General features: G+C 40.4%; 1 protein-coding gene across 53 annotated transcripts in view; it reads left to right on the top strand.

The window, feature by feature from the left end:
* Positions 1-20,326, top strand: part of rnf220a (ring finger protein 220a) — a 353,098-nt gene that overhangs the window by 324,061 nt on the left and 8,711 nt on the right. For 15 of the 53 annotated variants that reach the window (XM_087239653.1, XM_087239649.1, XM_087239647.1 and 12 more), the window contains 9 exons: positions 1,051-1,093; positions 3,745-3,849; positions 4,869-4,990; positions 5,650-5,776; positions 11,045-11,141; positions 11,251-11,337; positions 11,439-11,494; positions 11,878-11,977; positions 19,509-19,617. In XM_087239653.1, the coding sequence (XP_087095779.1) occupies positions 1,051-1,093; positions 3,745-3,849; positions 4,869-4,990; positions 5,650-5,776; positions 11,045-11,141; positions 11,251-11,337; positions 11,439-11,494; positions 11,878-11,977; positions 19,509-19,617 (846 nt within the window). Of the gene's footprint in view, positions 1-687; positions 901-1,050; positions 1,094-3,744; positions 3,850-4,868; positions 4,991-5,649; positions 5,777-11,044; positions 11,142-11,250; positions 11,338-11,438; positions 11,495-11,877; positions 11,978-19,508; positions 19,618-20,326 lie in introns of those variants that run through there. The other 38 variants (NM_001443299.1, NM_001443298.1, NM_001443297.1 and 35 more) reach the window with 11 other exon arrangements.

Raw genomic sequence — 20,326 nt, forward strand, 5'->3', positions numbered from 1 at the left:
GAGGTTTATTAACAGTGTAGCATCATAAAATGGACTGACTTTCAACAGTAATGGCTAGTTATCTTGTAAAGGCCTCTCCGCCTGTATAGTAATTATTCATCAATCAGTTTAAAGTTGTTTGCCCAATTTATAGCTATGTCTGGAAGAGGGAATACATAAGCCTGCTGTGGTCAGCAGTATGTTAACTCTATACTGAGCCCTACAGATGATGATGATATAAAATTTCTTCTTAAACAGACCCATGCTTAACTTATTTTATATGAAATTGATTATACATTTCTATATTGTAATTTAGAACTTGCCAGAATTTACAGTAGGCTAAAATCTTATAATGTAAAATCTTCAAATGTATTTCTCTTCAAATGTAACTTTATTTACATAATAATAAAGCATGGAAAAGAATAGGTTAACATTGAACATTAGAACAAGTCTTTATAAGAAAGCTTAATCTAACGTGGAGGCACTTTCTCAAATGTATATTTATCTTTTAAAGGAAACATTACGAAAAGATACTGAACAAAACAGTTTGTTAGCCAGAAGAGTTAGCTTAGGACCTGTTAAACAGTCAACTGAACCGAGCACAGACAGATCATATGGGTGATTTACATACTGCTGCACCCCAGTGGCAAAAGACGGAACTGCACCAGCCTCCGTTTTTGACTCTGACGTGACTATCACATGACCGGTAGAAGTATGGCGGCGGTGGCGCGCTGAACCGAACTACTCCAGTGAGCATAACATTTTCAATCCTTATTCATCCTTCATAAATTGATTATTTAGTCCCATAACGGCGTTTTGGAGGAGAGTTATCCGGGCGTTATGCTTTAGTAAACCAAATGAGTTCTGGGAGTTGTGGCGTTTGCAATGGAAGAGGAGTTGCAGAGCAATGGGAAGAGAGAAGTAGGTTTTGTTTACATTCAGACATCAGGGATGCGCGGTAGAATCCAGCGCAATCTAGTGATCCGCGCACCATTAAAGCCTTTGTAAATAAATGATAAACAAACCTCAGTGACTGACAGATTTTTCCTTGTTCTCTTTTTTCATCTGCAGACGTTTTTACGAGTGCGAGCTAACAGGCAAACACGATTGAATGGTATGTATGTTTTCTCCCTGCAACAAGAGAAGTGGTGTGTTATGATAGTTTATCTGTTCACTTATGCCTTTTAATAAAAAAGTCGTCATCCATTTGATGATGTATTAATTTATATTTACTGTAGAAACTGATGTTAATTTATTGGGAACAGTAGCAGCCTCTACATTTTTTTTTATCTGAATATATATATTACTGCCAATATTTCTTATATTTTTGGTATTTTATTATACTTATTATTATTTAATTACATTAATTTCAATACTAACTCTATAACACTAAACTATGTTAAATAAACTGTACTCAAGTAGCAGTGGAGCATTAACATTTTATGGTTTAGTTCAGGGGTGCACAAACTTTTACTTATGGAGGGCTAAAAACCAAACTTTGTTATGACTACTGGTTCAAAGGTAAATATAGTTGCCATAGGTAATTTCCTAATTTCTTTAATAATATTTAAAAAAAATAAAAAAACATTGCTTTATACTAACTAATACAGTATTTTTTTTTACCTTTTATATTAAACTTATTACAGTAAAAGCAAACAAAATCAAATTTATAACAGAATAATTACACTAGTTTTTGCCCTGATTTGCTCGCTGATGTCTTTTGCGTCCTTTATTTGTCGAGTGACAGTTTTTATGTTTTAAACACAGATTCATTTACGTTTAATTAAACATTTAAATTTCATGACCAAAAAAAGTTTGTCACATTAGAAATAACAATATCTGTTAAAAGCATTGCCTCAACCCTCTCTCATTCTCAGATGGGATGGTGGGCCAAATCAAAGGTTACAATGGGCCAACTTTGGCCCACGGGTCCTTCTTTGAGCATCTCTGGTCTAGTTTCACATTATAATCTGATGAAAATAATGTATAAATAACATAAAACACATGCACAACTTAAGAAAGTTTAGGATAGAGGAAAAATCCATTTTGGTTTGACCACTTACAACCTTTACCTCATTAAAAGAAAACAACAACACAGTTTATGGCATTTACTGAAGACATGTCAAGTTGGCTTTATTGTCATTTTAACATTATACAGTGCATTACACAGTGAAACAAAACAATGTTCCTCCAGGACCAAGGTAAAACAACATAAATTGACAACTGAACACAGGACTACACACTGCTATTAAAATCAGAAGAATGAAATAAAATAAAAAATAAATTAAAATAAGAATAGAAGTGCAAGGTGCCGCTTGTGCAACATTTAGTGCTAATAGGACAGGGCAGACAAGACAAGAAACAGTAACGCCGACCAGTACACTACGGATGTTGTGCAAATATAAATACTGTACAGGTAAACATTTTTCATTGAGGTAGACATGTTGTACAGTGTAAAATACTTGTGAAAATATTCCTGTTATAACTTAAGGGACTTAAGTTCTGCTTATTAAATAAATAACTATTTATTTATCAGTGCAGTATTAACATTTAACATTCTGATTTTATGAAAATAACTACTTTGTCTTATGGACCCTTTTCACATTTCCAGGTTTTTTAGTAGTCATCATAGTTGGATAAACTTGGAGCGCAGTGAATGGGAGAGTTTAACAAATAATGTTTTTACAATCCAATTAGCTGACATAATAAAAGAAAACCTCCACAATGGTGTTATCAAGACTTTCAGAAAAAAGGAAAAAATAGTGTGTCACTGATAACGGCAGCCAGAAGAGAAAACAACGTCAAATTTGCTGTCCTGCCCCCATAGACACTGTTAGAAACACCTCGCATAAGGCATAGTACATTTTTTGTAATTTGATCCAAAGATGATACAGTTTTTAAACATTCAAGGATTTAAGATGCTGATGACTGCTGATGAGAAGCGTCTTGTGAAAAGGGTCTGTTATCAGTTAATTTAGTGTTTCTCAACCACGTTCCTGGAGGACCACCAGCTCTGCACATTGTCCATGTCTCCTTAACCAAACAAACCTGATTCAGATCAGCTCATTAGCAAAGACTGAAAGACCTGTAATGGGTATTTCAAACAAAGGAGACATATAAAACATGCAGCGTTGGTGGTCCTCCAGGAACATGGTTGAGAAACACTGAGTTAACATGATTGATCAGTGGTTGTGTTTAAAATTTCATTAAAATCCTCAAACATAAAAGCATGCCAACTTGAGAACATGTAAAATAGAGAGAAATTGAAATTTTGCTTTGACCGTTTATAAACTTTACCTGATAAAATAACAGTTTCGAGCATTCACATGGTTTTAGTTAGGTTTAGTGTGCATTACTTGAAGCACTTTACATACTCTGAAGACTCGCCTTGTTGTAAACCAATTCAGTGGGTGTGAGTTTGGATGTCTCTGACCTGAGGCCAGTTGTTATTCTTGGTGTCAGTAACCGTCTGGCAGGAATGAGGAGTTCCTCACCTCTCAGGGTGCATCAGCCAAATGCTCATCACCAGCACTGGTGTCTGTCATGTGGCCTTGCCAGAAGCTTGGCATCCATGTCAACCTCAGCATCCATGCCATGTAGCAGCTAGCGAATGACTTCTATAAGCTTTTTATACAATAAATGACGTGACTCTTTAAGAAAAAAAAGTTAGCATATTTATGCAACCTATTTTTGCACTTCCCTTGACTGTAGCGCCTGCCCAAGCAGAGACTCTCCTTAACCCTTGGTTTTTTCATGTGTCAACAGTCGATGACCTCTGCTGGTGCAGGCGCTACGCCAAGGAAAGTTTCAAAAGTCCCCCAATCCCAGTGCCCAGAGGAGTGCCCCTAGCCCCTTGCTGCCTGCGGCATGGTAAGACCCCCCCAACCCCTCCCCTTTATCGCAGCCGCAGGCACCATAAGGGTAAATGGGTCTGTCTTTGTTTAAACCCAAGCTTTTATTAAAGTATATCACCTCTCATCTGAGACGCTGTGATTTCAGAGTGAGGGCCGACTGGAAAAACTCCTGCCGTGCCTAATTAATCTGCCTTTTTCTCATGCTATTTAATGATGCCCGTCTCCCACCACATTACTGTCAATGTGGCCGGTGCTTCTTTCTCCTGGAGGTAATAGAAGCTCCCACCTCTCCTCCTCCAGTCCCCCTTGGCCCCATTCGCAATCACAGCCACCTAAAAATTAATGTCCCCACACGCCATTTGCAGTTAAGAAAAAGCGACAGAGACTTACGGCGCAATAGGCGCTGTTCTGCTGTGTTAAATTTCTAATTATGTGCCCTGGGAGGGGAGGGGGAAGAGCGAGACACCCTGAGAGATCCGAGAGCCTTGGTTGTTTCGTGCCCGTCACCGATGTAACCAGAGGAAATGGTGTCTGGGTGCAAAGGTCTAATGGACAGAGTTCACCTCTGAGCCCTATCACGTCACTGTCGTGTTTTGTGACCCATCTTTCTTGCTTCTGTAAAATCCATGGTTAGAGACGCCTACTGGCCTTAAGCTAAATCTGTAAAGGATTCTGATACATGTGGGATGTTTTATGTGGGATTTATATTGCTTCATCTTTTAGAATGCTCTCTTTTAATCTTGTATCTCCTGTGATGTCCTATTTTGCCTTCATTAGCTGCTGTTGATCTCAAATTTTAGTGAAAATGAGTGTGATTAAAAATAGACAATTTTCTATTATTATTGTGTAATAATAAAATATTTAGTTTAATGTATAGTTTAATTTCATTAGTATTAAAAAGGAAAATGATTAAACATTATAATGGCCTTTGGTTTAGTGGTGCATTTATATTTATTTTATTCTCAGTGCCTATTTGTGGTGTTTATGATCACATTGATTTATCCCCTTGTGTCTGTCTTTTCTTCTGTGCTGCAGCCCGGATTGGGAAAATGAAGCGCCGGAAGCCTGAGGATGGACAGGTATGTCCACTGTGCAGCGCCCCGCTGGCAGGGACAGAGGAGGAAATGAGTAGGCATGTGGAACAATGTCTGTTCAAGGTAGCTTCATGAACCCAGAGATCTGGGAATCCAACCTCCTCTAGAAAGTTTGGCCTTTCTGCCCTCACCTTTCCCTGGACATCAGCATCTGACAGACATCAGCATCTGACAAAGCATACACACATACATACAGTATGCAAAAAAATCTCCTTGATTTACTACAACTATGTTCTCCTACATGGGTGTCCAGGGAACAGTTGAAGGATTAGCTCTTTCCTAAAGTTTCCTCCTCCTCCTGCACTTTAGCACATTTGTTTGGCAGTTTCGGTGTCCTGAACCAACTTCAAAGATGTTCTGCATTATTGTCCTTTGGTAATGAGTTCAAAAAGAAAACTGTTGTTCAAACAGTCTGACTGGCTTCCCATTTTAGTGGTTCAGGATGCAGCACTTGCCCATTATATTATGTAGCAGGTTCCTCTTAACCCATCTAATCCAGTAGTTCTTATGATACTAATGCACTCTTGGTGGTTGGTTTCGGGTGTTCTGTTGCATGTGGTTTGATAGCCCCTAAAATTAGACATCATTAGAAGTTAGTGGATTTGAAAGCACTGCTTTGATTTCCTCTGATGTAGTCACACTTTGTGGTTTTGTCGTTTTATATTGAATGGACCGTTTGAAGTGTGTTGGTACATGCTTGATAAGTGGTTTTGTTCTCTCAGAGGGAAGGTGCAACAGAGGAGGATTCTGCAGATGTTGAAGGAGAGAACGGAACGCGGTTTGAAGAGTACGAGTGGTGCGGACAAAAGAGGGTCCGAGCTACTACATTACTGGAAGGTGGTTTCAGAGGTAAGCGTCTTAAGCATTACAGGTCTTGTATGCTCACTGAGGCTGCATTTAAATCAACAAATTTACAGTACAAACAATAATATTGTGATGTTGTGACAATTTAATAACATAAAATATTGTTAAAAGGGTTATATACAGGGTGTAAATTATTAGGGGGTTGGGTCAGACCACCCTAATTAATGCTTGATCCGCCTTGAAAGACATCAAAACAAGATGTATGGGGGGTGTGCCCTTTAATAGTTAAGAAATAGTGTGCTCTGATCTGTCTCTTAAATAATATTAATAATTAAAGTAACTTATATATACATTTGACCACCCCTATAATGGTTCATACCATTTTCAATTCATGTTTGCGTCAAAAAAATAATAATTCAGCAGTTTGAAACTGGCAAATCAAGAGCACCAACAGACTGCGTAAGTGTTCACAAAATGTATTTCTTGTAAAATAAAAGGCATTTTTACTGTAGGTGTCAGTAAATCTAGATGCATCCTTTGTATTTTATTATACACTTGCTTGCACATGAAAGTTAAACAGTAAAATAAAAAATATGTGCAGTCTTTCATGGTCATCCTTTAATAGGTTTATTTAATATCACAAATGTCATCAAGAGCCATTCAATATCCCTCAAAACACTGACAAATAAGTTTAATTAATAAATTATGTGTAATTAAATTAAATATATAAATTTGGTTCACTGAGGCATATTACCGAACATAATCAAAAAACTTGGCCCTCCCGATGATCAATGTATAATTCGCACCCTGATTTTATATATATTATTTTGAATACATTTACATATTTGTAATTGTGCATTGGGCCACGGTTTGCTTTTGAAATAACGTTTATATTGTAAGCTTGTAAAAATAGCTGTCAAAGATCACTACAACCTTTTAGCTGTTTAATGATAGTACGTATATATAATTCCCAATGTACCCCAAGATCAACCCGTTCAAGGGTTGCGTGTGTTCATTTATAAGCAAGACAGCGATAGTCCAGACAAGGTGAGTTCTGGCAGGCCCTTCTCGGCCTTTAAGGAGTCAAAGGAAAACACATTTAGCTGTGCAATTGACCCGCCTCACCCAGTACAGAGATGTGTGTGAGAAAAATGGGCCGCTGACCCCTGGGCTTCCCCCGCTGCAGGAATGCAATTATAGCTCCCAACCTAACTCCGCTCACCTGGGACGTTCTCTATCACATAGGCACACATTCTCCCCGAGACCCTTTTTGATGTGCTGCCACACTCATTGAAAGACTTTCAAGGGAATTCTAGTTGGTTCATAAATAATTTACCTCCTCAGATTATTTTTACACTTGGGAGGAGGTGTCAGTCAATCCTCCATACTTGCGATTTTTATCTTGGAACTTTTCTCACTGTTGTTTGTTCGGTTATTTTGAACAGTAGTTATGTCTTAAGTTAAGTTTGAGCTGGTGCTTTAGAGAAAGTGCTAAGTGAACGTCTATCAAAAAACAGCCCCCTCACTCTCTGCCTGTTTCATATTTAGAAAAGTAGCTTGTCTCTCCTCCCTTAGTGGTCTTTTGTAAACTTCTGCACTCTTAAATGGAAAGGCTGTTCGATCCCAAGGAGGGAACAGATTGCAAAGCTGTGTGGATTAAGAAAAGGAATGGAGTTGCTCCTCTAACGCCCGGCTAGACAGACGGTGGCCTAGATCAATTCTGCATGTGAACAGAGCCATGTGTCTGTACAGAAGCTCTTCAGCCCTTTATCTTCAGCACAGGCACCGGTGTAATGGCGATAGAGGGGGGACCTGGTGAGAAGTGACTCGGTGGCTCAGGGGCCACTTGAAAGCTCCCCCCAGGATGCTCAGAAGGTGGATTTTACCTTGAAAGCTCAGCTGAAGTCCTCAAGCGTTCAATCGGCCTGCATTGCAGAATCCCTCCAGCCCAGGGGGAGCTGGACTGGGGAGGGGGGCTTGAAAGGGGTCTTCAATGGGATAAGAGAGCTATCGTCTCTGAAGCACCAGCCCCTCTCTCTCTCTTTGAGGACCCGGGAAAAAAGGCCGAAAGGAAACACTTTAAACTGAACAAAAAGAGCATGATAAGGGAAAAGGGAGACAGAGAGGAAGAGAGAAATCGAACAGGATCAGTTTGTGGTGGAAGCCCGTAAGGCCTCCTGTGTCCGTGGCTTAGCAGGGCTGTTGTGCTGATGAAGAGATAGCGATGGCAGTCACAGGCAAAGATGGAGGAGATTTGGTGCAGTCGGGAAGGAAGAACAGAGGCCCGCCGCTCGTCTTTGTAAAGAACCTTGAGAGATGGCAGCTTTGAGTCCCCTCCCCAGCAGGCATACATGGTAAATGCCATCCTGATTGGATGAACTCTGACCTGCGACACATACTGTGAAAGGCTGATAAGTGTCATGGCAACGAGGTGGAGGAGAGGCCATGTTTCATGTCCCGTTTGCCTGGGATCTCGGTGTCCGCTTTCTTACCGACATGACACTTCTGTCTTGGGTGACATATGCAGATGAATACTTAACAATCATGGCCTATGTAAATCTGCTTGCAAAATGTGACCTAACAAGAAAAAAAATGTGACGGTTTAAAGTAAACCAAGGCCTGCTTTGAGGGTGCTTTCACACTAGCACTCACACACTGCAACCAGGTTCGTTTGACGTCAAAGTACGGCATGTTTAGCTAGTGTGAATGTGTCTTCTGAACTTGTGTGTGCACCCGTGACCTGTACCCGAGTTTGCTTGAAAGAGGTGGTCTAGGGTACGATTCATGCGAGCTCTGGTATGGTTCACTTCTGATATGAATGCAATTGTACCAAATAACGGAAGTAAACTACCAACTGTACAACAAACTTTAGTTTTCATTACGTTCATTTGTGTGTGTATGTCTATGTATCACCTACCTTGTTGACAAGTGGGACTGACCCAATACAAACAATGATCAATGTCTGCTTGTCTCTACCAAAAACGACTTCTGTAAACATCTTGTGATGTTTTTAATGTTTTTTTTTTTTGTTTTTGTTTTTTTGCGGCAGATAGATGCAAGTGGCTCTCTGTGTTTTGATTTTGGTAACAAGCAAAAGATTCAGTACAAGCAGAACGACTTTGATATGTGGATGTCTCCATTTTGCTTTGCTTTCGTGGCCGTAACCTAGCAACAGCAGTACACAAAACAGCAGCTTTATGACACAAGCGTACTGGGGTTCAAAGGGAAAAAAGACGGTGTGAACACAAACCAGTCGAGAAGGTGGGGACAGTCGAACTTGGGTTCGGTCCAGGCAATTGAACCAAGTGTTAAAGCACCCTGAATGTGACATTGCAAAATATTTTTATGCAAAGTATTGCCGATAAGAATGTGAAGGAGACCATTTTTTTTATTTGTCCAGTGTACTTAGTGAAGAAGAAGAGTAAGCTTATGTCCCAGAGGCTGCCGGCAAGAGGCGGTGCGACGGTGTGCATAATTTGACTGAGAGGCAGTTAGAGTGGCACTGACCTTTTCGGCACAGATTAGATTGCCTGCCAGGACCGCTTAACAGTAGCTCCAGCTTTCACAGTCAGACACACTTACAACACTGCTTCTGTAGTTATACACCATTCAGGTGGCCGTTTTGAAATTGTGCTCGCCTGACAAGGTGTACCCTGTTTTTGTTTGTTTTTTTCAGTCTGGCTGGTTTTCATCAGTGTATGCGCCGGACAGGCTTCATGATCATGCTGAATCAATGCAACATGACATCCTTCCTGGCCTGGTTCTAGAAAAGCATTAGCCAGGATCCATAGCCTGATCAATTGATTGAATTAACAGTGATTTTTGTTTTTTCTTCTTTTGGCTGCTTATGGCCTGCCACATCTTTGTCTGGCCTTGCTGCCATTAGTGGTCACAACAATATATTTATTATGTTTTTCCCCCCTCGTTTTTCCCCTTGTTTGGCTATTTTGCAGCTTGTTGACAGAACAATAATGAAATGTTCACCATTATTTACAGATTGCGGTTCACCATCATTTACAGATTACGGTGTTTTAGTTTTGGCTGACCATAGCCTTCATCCATTTTTAGATTTATCAGAAGGAAGAGAGGAATACTCGAGCAGCACTACTAATGTTTTCAGCATTGATAATAATAAAAGTATTTTTCAGAACACAAACTCAGCATGATTTCTCCAGGATTATGAGACATTGAGGACTGGTTGACCGTTGACAGTTTACTTGGAGTAAACTGTTATCATTATACTTTACCTTTTTTAAATGCTGTTTATCAACTGTTATCAAGAAATATTAAAGCACAAACATGCTCTATTTTATTTCTGTAAGTTTATATTGTACAGTAATTTACGTTTAGACTAGCATGCACAACTAAACTCTAATTGTCTGTGTGAGCAGCTCAGATTTATGTACCTCAGCTATTGTTCGCATATGCCTCTGCAGTCACAGCGACCAAATAAAACTTAAAAGGTCCCTTTTATTTGATCACTAAAAACCATCGGCACATTGTAAAAAAGAGCAAGCATTTGTGATGCATTTTATCCCTTCTCTGCCTCTTTTGGATCCCTTTACGGAGAGGAGGAGAGACGGATCACGACCGACACATCCACTTTCAGTTCTCCTCGTTTCCGTCAGTGTCTTAGATTCTCCCCGAAGGTTGTAGTTATCCACTCCACACTCTGCAGTATTCATCTTATGTTGCACCACTAAGCAACGAGAAGCACAGTTTCTCTTCTCCATTTCCTACCTCAGCTCCTCATCCATGACAGACCTGTTCTTGGTGCCCTGACATTCTTCCATCAGCCCCTCAGGGTCTTGGCCCACTCCCACCTTTCGCAGCTCAATCAGACTCTGGGTCTCTGCGGGCTGCTCCCACCCTTCAGGCTGCTGCCGATCCAACCTCTTCCTAACCAGAACTGAAGGAGCCAGTCAGCCGGTGGCTGGAGTTTGTCTGTGCGCTCATCACTGGATTTATAGAAGTGCCACTCAGTCTGCACGCCCCAGTGCTCGGGACCCACACCCTGACAGGCACCTGACACAACTCCCATTCAGACTGGCTCTGATGCCTCCATCTGAGCCCAGAGAACCAGGCTTCTGGCCTGTCTTCAATAATCTGGTCCTGCTCACAGCTAGAACAGGGTTTCTTAATTGGTGTTTCTCTGGCAGGACAAAGCCGTCATGGATTGGGTCAATTACAGTTCGGGTTGGTTGCTAGTGACAGCACATATATTATAAAATGTAGCGCGCATTATTGAATGCGACAGGATTTAAACCCAAATTTCATTTACTGATAACTATTATTCCTCTTTCCTGTTTTTAGGAACAGGCTTTGCCATGTGTAGCACGAAGGAGAGCCATGACAGTGACGCAGACCTGGACGTGGATGGAGATGACACACTGGAGTACGGCAAAGCCCAGTATCCTTTTTTCCCATTCCCCAAGAGACTTTTATCTCATCACCCGTGCTGCGGTGTGCATAAAAACTCTGAATTTAGATGCAGTTGTTCCTTAACTCTGGATTTTCAGGTACACTGAAGCAGACATCATTCCTTGCTCTGGAGAGGACCAGGGAGAGGCCAAAGAACGTGAGGCACTTCGTGGAGCCGTTTTGAAGTATGCTGGCTTTAAATAACATCTTTTTATTTCAGTTTAAAATGTCAAATCGAAACTCTGTACTCTTGGCTATACTGTAAATTTTGAATTCCCCTCTGTAGTGGTGGCGTGCCGTCCAATAGAATAACACCTGAGTTCTCCAAGTGGGCCAGTGATGGTGAGTTGGCCTTTTTAATACTATTCTTACTTACTATTCTTTTTTTTTGACACTTTGGAAAGCCATGGTCAAACTATTGAAAAGAATAAAAATGTATAAGGTAGTTTTTATTTCATCAATTAAATGCAGCCTTGGTGAGCATAAGAACCTGTTTTCAAATAAACTACTGGCAGCATTTTTAAACTGCCAGAATGTTAATGACACAAATACAAAGTTTAATGCACTAGAAATGTTGTCCAAGTTCAGTCTCTGCAAATGGTTTCGACAAAAATCCTTTTAAAAGCTGTAGAATGCTTGTTTTCTGGGATTTTTATAGAATAAAATGTTGCTTTTGTTGGCCCTCATTCATTATATATGCTCTGTTTGTATCTGTTTTTTTGCAGAAATGCCATCCACAAGTAATGGCGAGAGCAGCAAACAAGAGCCCAGCTCTTCATCTTCGTCTTCCACACAGAGAACCTGTAAAAACAGCGAGATAGAGAAGTGAGTACAAACACACACCTGTCCGCAGTGGCAGTGTGTTTGCTGGTGTATTGGGGTGAGATTAGTTTGTGTAGGGACTGCAAGATCATAAATGATGCATTTAGTGTGCTCATCTCTCCGGAGCATGCTTGATCACAGGGAGTGGCCCTTAGTATTGATCCCAGGCAGCTGAGCCTTGTCTGGGCCTGACTTGCTGCACAGCCCGGGAATGCTAATATCCTTTTAGCCATTTCCATACTGTTGTGAAAAAGAATATATATATATTTTTTATTTTTGTCTCTTTTTCTTTTCATTAAACAATTGTATTTGTATTGCTCAAAGGTGATATATTAAGTGAACTTCTACTGTTGAGTGTGATATGTTTGCCATACTAATGAAGCAATTTTGCAGAAGTAGATGAAGCTGATTCTCTAAAGTTAACTTGAGCTCTGCAGCGAAACTTCCTGTGAGCACAGAATATTTGCAGTCTTATGTTTTTAATGTTGTGCAGAGAATTCGTAGAAAAAAAGGTTGCATGTGTGGGTAGAGCAGGAGAATAATGGACAAGGGACGAATTCCACTAAACTCCACCTTTTAATATCAGCTACGTATAATTGAGCGAATCAGGAAATAAAATTTGTTGCACACCCCTGAATGTAACCCTTGCATTGCATTGAGGATAACACAATTCTGTGAATCAAATTATTCATTTGTATCTAACAAATTGCTAATTTTAAACCTTAAAGAAAAGCCTCTCCCAACTTTTTTTATTAAACTCGCATGGAATTGATTAATTATTCTAACAATACTACAGCTTTACACTGCAGGAATTGTGCAATATTTATTGCTTATTGCAAGATTCAAAGTCAGATTAAATTGTTGATAACACCTTTCAGATGTTTGAGGAAGAAACTTAAATTGGTGACAGAGCAATCTATTTATTATTATTATAATTGATTGTATTATTTAAAGATTCCTATCCCTACAAATAAGTGTACAAGAAAGGGGGACAAGTAAACACAGTAAAAGTAATATGAATCCCTGCACTCCACTGTGAGTGAACGCAAGATGGAGGGAGTATAGCAGGCAGCTTCCAGCCACAGATAAATTTGAATAACCTGAGTGGGTGAAAGGCCGGCCCCTGTAATTCCCTCATCTCCACGTCCTCATCCATATTCCCCGACAAGTGCTCCCTCTAAACTCCCCTCCCATTTGTGCGTGTGGGGGCCAGCCTCACTGAATGGGTAATTGGGGTCAGATCGTAGCTCCAAGTAGAAGAGGGGCTTATTGCTACGGTGGTGTGACTGTCCTCTCTCTTGGTTCGATCTCACCCTGCTGTCTCTGAGCTGATCCAGGGTCAGCACGCTAACCACAGACATACCTCACTCTGCCTACCCAATAGCACAGCTGTCAGTCCACACGGCCCGTGTCCCTTCTCTAGCTAGGTTTAATTCCCCTGTCCAGAGTTGTTGGCAATACCATTTCTTCATCAGAGAGAGTGGAATTGTAACTTAAGTTGATTCTCAACTAATTTCAGTGTTTAAACAATGTAGTAAATTTAAAATATATGCGTGTGATATATATAATTTATATTTTATATAATTTTTATGTTATTTTTTGTATTATACACAAAGAAAATTCCAGAACATTTCGTAAATGCAGACCCACCCCCTTCCAATTCATTGTCCTCTCCATGTGTCTGTTCTCTCCTCTGAGCTCTCTTCTCTAGGGAGAGGCTTCCAGTGTAGCTGAATCAATCTTGTGCGGGCGGCCATCACCAGGCCCCATATTAAATATCTGGGGCGGATAACTGGTGAATAAGCACAGCAGACCCGCCATAATTGATTTTTCTCATCGGCACGTCGTGAGCACGCTTCTCTCACCTCCAGTGCGTCTCCAAATGACTTCATCTATACCACAAGCTTGATGTCAGCTCAAGTCTGCAATCGAAATCCCGTTTGTTAACCGCGTTTGCCATGAACAGCAGTTAAAGGCGTGACTTTGCACACCGTTGCTTGATAGGTTTGACCGAGTGTGTGGAAATGAATGTTAGTAGATGATGCTATGAACACTGTGTGTCTCTGTCCGAGCGTGGGTGTGCAAGTTGGAGAATGAAAATGGACAGAACGGGAATCCTAAGTGGAGCTGCAGGAGCGTGACAGCTTAGATTGATTCATTGCTTTCCTCTGTAGAGACTCTCACTTTTGCCCTCCCTCCACGCACAGCACCAGGCAGCCGTTTAGACTAGCCGTAGCATTGTATCGGGGGGCATTAAGTGTTTTAGCCAGCCAGGGTATGAATCACCGCAGCTGTTTGATGTCATAGAGAAGAGCAAGCAATGAGCGCAACCCACCCGCCACCCGTTTTATTAGCTTAGCGCTTAGCTCCAGACGTGACACACACTCGTTTATTTAATATTGCCCGCAATATTTCTCCTAGTCTGTGCCCGTACTCCTCGGCCCTCCGTCTGAATCTATCCATCTCTCCCCGACAGTAGAGCCCTCTCTTCCGAAGAGCACCTCTTCTTTCTCCTTCTGCTGATTTGATCAGGTATCACAGGATGTTACGCGATATTGTCTTATGAAAGAGGCCAGGGAGATAAATCTCAATGATGATATCATTAATCAAATCCTGAGGGGTCATGAGGAGGGGGAGGGAGGCGTATTAACTCTTTCCTGGATGAAACACTGCAGTTATTGTATCTTTTGAGGTTTAGCTTAACATATTGGTTTAGCATTTAAAAAAATTACGTAGTTGTGCTTTTTTTTTCCCTTTCTTTTTCATGGTGAGGACGAAATGGATGAAGCATGCAAACTTACGGGAATGGCTGTGCCATTGTTTCATTTTCAATTTCCTGAAGTGAGGGGTCTTAATCTGAACGAGCTTTAAAGAGGCCACATAAGGAGCTGAATCATTTCATTCCACTTCCAGCCTGAAAACAATCCCAAAACCCACTGTTTGTAAAACACATGCATTTCAATCTGCAATGAAAATGAGACTTGTCCCCTTTAGTTACAGTGATTCATTGTGGATGGTGTGTGTGTTGGAGTAAGGGCGAGCGTGTTACTGTGTTGCGGGTTGTGTAAATTGTATACATGTGTGTCTTCGTAAGGCGGAGGGGGATGAATGAATTCACCGAGCTCTCCTGTGCCCAGATGGGTAATGATCTCTGGGTACAAGGGTCGCCTCTGTCCCCGCTCATTCTGCACATGATAAATGAGGGCTCCTTTGCCACCCATGTGACTGCTGGCAAATTTCATGCTCAACTTGAAACAGCGTAGCAGATGTCTGTGTACCTGCACAATAATCAGATTGCTTCCAAAATCATTAGAGACAATTTTATTTTTTCAAACCTCTTTACTTTTATCTGTTTTAACTATGATAGACAGACAGACAGACAGACAGACAGACAGACAGACAGACAGACAGACAGACAGACAGACAGACAGACAGACAGACAGACAGACAGACAGACAGACAGACAGACAGACAGACAGACAGATAGATAGATAGATAGATAGATAGATAGATAGATAGATAGATAGATAGATAGATAGATAGATGTGTAGTCGGATGCATAGAGAGATGGATGAGATGGATGGATGGATGTATGGATTGATAGATGGGTAGATAGATTGATAGATGTGTAGTCGGATGCATAGAGAGATGGATGAGATGGATGAGATGGATGGATGGATGGATGGATGGATGGATGGATGGATGGATGGATGGATGGATGGATAGACCGATACAGTTGATAGATGGTTGGATTTGGATGGTTGGATAGATAGAAGGATGGATGTTTGGATAGATGGATGGATGGATGGATAGACAGATGATTGATATATGGATAGATTGATAAATGGATAGACAAATGGATAGATGGATTGATTAATGGTTGGATAGATAGATGGATGGGTAGACAGATGGATAGATTGATGGATGGATGGATGATTTCTAATAATTTATGTTATTGTAATTACATTGTTGTTGTAACGTTTTTATTTTCTTCATTTTCTAAAAAATCACAAGCTCAGTCAGCCTCTTGATTTCAAGTATGCAAGGATGGATTGATTGTCGAGTGACTTTATAAAGATCTCCCAGTATCTTTCTGCACTTGTAACTCGTGCTCTCATGTCAGGCCGTGTAGACCGATAGATTACACCGCCTTCCACAGTTAGGCTTGCCTCTGATGGAGACGGATGGTTAAGGGGCAGGATAATGAAATGAGAAATAGCCTCACACTCAGAGCCTTGCCATAATGACAGTATGAGATAGCGGTGGTAGGCTTCATCTACTTGCTGTTTAAACTGCAGGATTTGTTGCTTTACAAATAGAAATATACCTTAATAGAGAGTGATGCCTGTATAAAGCATTAGACCTGCACGTCCATCATTTGTTTTAACATCCAAATCCAATTTTAATGTAATGGGTTTGCCATTATAGACCACAGCTGTAGGTAAACGACATTATTAGTTTGGATGTCAGTCCTCATTGTGGTTTCCTTAGTGACTTAAACTCCTAATCGAAATGACATTATTCTTTCCCTAGATGACGTCATTGGCATAATTCAGCCAACATGCCACTTTAGAGCAGAAATGAGGCCTGTGTTTAATGTCTTTCAAACTTTCTCCCACATACTCAACAGGGCCTTGATGATTTTCTGTTCTGAACTTACCCAGGCACTCCTCTCCAGGTTTTACACCTGCTTTGGTATTAAAAGGCTGCCTGACTCTCTTTGAACCAGACCTTCACTCCATCTCAGTCCACATAAAGATAGAGTAAAACCCACTTTTATTACCCAAGGGAATTAAATAACTTTTAGAATGTGGTTTTCTATAAAGCAGCACAGAATGAATATTCATGCTGGAGCGGGTCGGGCATTGCTTGGGGGGGTGATAGTTGTATTCTTTTGTAGGGCCGGTGACGGCATACGGGCAAGTGAACCACAGCGATTTATGAAGCTGTTAAAGAAAACAGCAGGCATGGAGCACGATACACCTACTCTCCTGTCTGCTTTATAAGCATGCACGCTAATCAAGACTAAATGCTTTTTTACAAGCCGGCCACTAATAAGAAGAGATTTTAAAGTTTTATAGTCCCTGTGCTGATTATGGGCTGCAGGGAATTGACCGTCCGGACGATTCGCTCTCCTTGGTCAAGGTCATTGTGTTGTTGGGGCTTTTGGACAAAGACCTGGGTGACTTTGGGTAGGCATAGGACGATAACCGGTTTCAAGGTATACCGCGGTTTGGAGAAGTCAAGGTTTTAAAACTGTAAAAATTTCTCTTATACCAATACTACGGTACATGTAAGATTTTTTTTATTTACTTTTTTGTCTTTTAGGACCACGGTATCTCCAGCAGAAAATATATCCAAAGATGCCATTTTCAAGTTGTAGAGAAATCTGTTTTTGAAACTAATGAAAAGAGCAGAGGTCAATTATTTATTTTCATTATTTAGCCAGACATGTTTACAGCTCCAAAATATTTAAATGTTTTTTTAAAAATAAAATTATGTTCAATATCTATTGTGTTCAAAGGGGGGAAAAAGGTTGTTGTTTTTTAACCCGACAGTTAAAAAGAAAATTTTTTAGAGCAGAAATAAAGGTACAAAAGCTGTCACTGGGGTGGTACCTTTTTAAAAGGTGCACTTTTGTGCCTAAAAGTTACAATTTTGTAATTAAAAGGTCCACACTGATACCTTTTGTACACTTTTGTCCTTTATGTGTACTAATTTGTACCTTCAAGGTACAAGTGTGGACCTTTACTGTACCAAAGTGTATCTTTTGAAAATGTACCACCACAGTGACAGCTTTTGTAGATTTATTTGTGTACCGTGTACAGTGAAACCGGGATATTATAATCCAAGATTATCATACCGCCAGAATTTTATCCTTTTTTTTTCTAAATGAATGCTATTGGTTGATTTTTATTTTTAGTTTTTTTAACCTTAATTTAACATGTCATAACTTGATCTTCAGTTGGTAGTATATATTCTGTACTTCCCCATTCATTTAGGATTGGGCCATGTAGTCTGCCTAAACTGCACTATTTTCTCACAAATTATGACTGCAAGTAGGGCTGCACGATTAATCTAAGCCCATTTTTATGTGCAGCCACAAAAAGCCATAGTTAAGCAAAAGATTGTAGACCCAATCCTAAAATCGCAGAGTATCATTCTACAATTTGTGAACTATGGTTCTGTGTAGATGCTGATCTAAAAGTACATGAGAATACCACAATAAATGACTTTTGCTCCAAACTCACCTCAAAACTTCAGTCTAGTGTTTGAAATAAATTCATTTGTGAGATGATTCCATAGTTTGGTTTATTAGTCACATTGAATCAACAAAAGCAGTTAAATCTGACTTCTAGTCTGTTTGATTACCTGATCATCTCTCCTATGTATGGCAGTTTCAGCAAGAGAGAGCCCTCTGGCCTGTGTGGATGTGGATGTGAATTGCTGCTTTTGCTTAATCATAATCACGTTTTCATTTTATTTAATTATACAGCCCTAACTACAAGCTCACATTTAGACTTGTTTTCGTCCTGTTAGCACTCAGTGCATTCGAGGAATCATGTTTTTCCCTTCTCTTTTTTTTTTCTTTGATAATTTGCTATATTCTAATGTATGTCACAAATTCATCCGCCATCACAAATTCAAAGTAAATGGGGCAGGATTAATTCCAAGGTACTCAATTTTAAGCTTTGCTTTTCATGGTTTTCTGGTTACACTGTCATTGTTCTTTCTTTAGGTTGGTTATATAGGAGATGCTGAGTCCATAAATGGTTCTTTCCGTTTTAATGGCTCTGTCTTGATTTACATTCTAATAGTACCTGATTACCGGGAGGCCCATGTTCCAGTGTGTGTGCTCTTCGTGTACTCATTGTGGAGTCACACAGGCATGTAATAAATGAAGCTATTGGAAAAGGCAGTGGAACTGCAGGCACTAATCGGGGGGATTGTGCCTAGGAGAACGCCGGAGCAACGTTAAATCAATACTGTAGATCAGTGCTCCATCTGCCTGGAAAATGAGCGGATCACCATAAACATCTCGCCAAGCGCCTCGTCGCACAATCAATGGATGACCATATTGATTTAGTTATTGCGAGTTCATATGCTGTGGACAGTGTTAAATATACATTCAGCTGCTGAGAGGCATTTGTCTGAGGGATGTTTAGTGAAGGCCTGACAGGTCAGAAGTTGAAGAAACCGCTTTGTTGGACCTTTAAAAGACTGAGAAAGCCCATTTCTGTTTAATAAGATGGTAGTACCAAAAAGTACAAAATATATATTGACATCATGGTCTGGTGTAGCACTGATGAATTCACTGTTTCCAGTGGGGCTGTCTGTTTTTAATTTCAGAGTTATTAGGAGTTAGCAGTCTTTGGGTTTGAGTGAACTGAAGCTTTGTGAATTGCAAATTTGCGTGACTGCACAACTTTTAAAAAGTAATTAGCATTCCACTGATTTCAGTTTTATATATGGACCAAACTGCTTTGTAATGTTCAAAGTGAACCTCAAATTTCATTTTGTTCTGTACCTGCAGGATCACAGAGGACTCGACAGCGACCACACTGGAGGCGCTAAAGGCCCGCATAAGAGAACTGGAGAAGCAGATCCTCAGAGGAGACCGATACAAGTGTCTCATATGCATGGTGAGAACTCTCGTTTGGCAGTATTGTGTGCGTTCATGTGGGTGTGTTTGGTTGTAACCCATCCTTAATAACAAGCCATGGTGATATGACCTAACACCCGCAATCATGCACGAAGCCAGCTGAAGCTTTGTGATGGTTTGCCTCCTCCAGCTTCAATCTAGCATGGCCTGGATGATTAACAAGGTTCTGTTGCTTTAGTTTCCTGGTGAGTTTGCAGTTGTGGCCTTCCTATTGGATATCTATGCTAAACCTTTCCAGCTTTATTCCTGTAGGTGCTTTAGACTATTCAGACAACACCTCATGTAGCTTTGGAGATTGAATTTCTGTTTCATTTAAGTGAAATAGAACATCTTGAATGTCAACCTCTGATCAGTTCTGGCCTTGTAGAGAACATTATCTGAAAATTTTGATGATTTCATTATAAAGATCCTAAAGCATTTTCTTCTGATGTGGAGCTGAGCATTTCCCCAGTGGTGGTCTACTGCCACCTGCTGGTTATTGAACCTATAGCAGACAAAAATAAGGTCTGGAAGTGTTAACATCAGTTTCAGACAGTTGTCTTGCATGATATCCAAACTAATTACTCTCACACAAGCAGAACGGAACTCTCAGCCATCCAGTTCTGGCTTTGTGTCGGCCGAGAGCTTATACTGATAGTTTCATCCATTGGTCTGATGTGTGTGTGTCTATGCCTGCCATAGCGGCCACG

The sequence above is a fragment of the Danio rerio genome, chromosome 2, assembly GCF_052040795.2.
Source record: "Danio rerio strain M-AB ecotype USA chromosome 2, GRCz13ab, whole genome shotgun sequence".
In the NCBI taxonomy this organism is placed as follows: domain Eukaryota; kingdom Metazoa; phylum Chordata; class Actinopteri; order Cypriniformes; family Danionidae; genus Danio; species Danio rerio.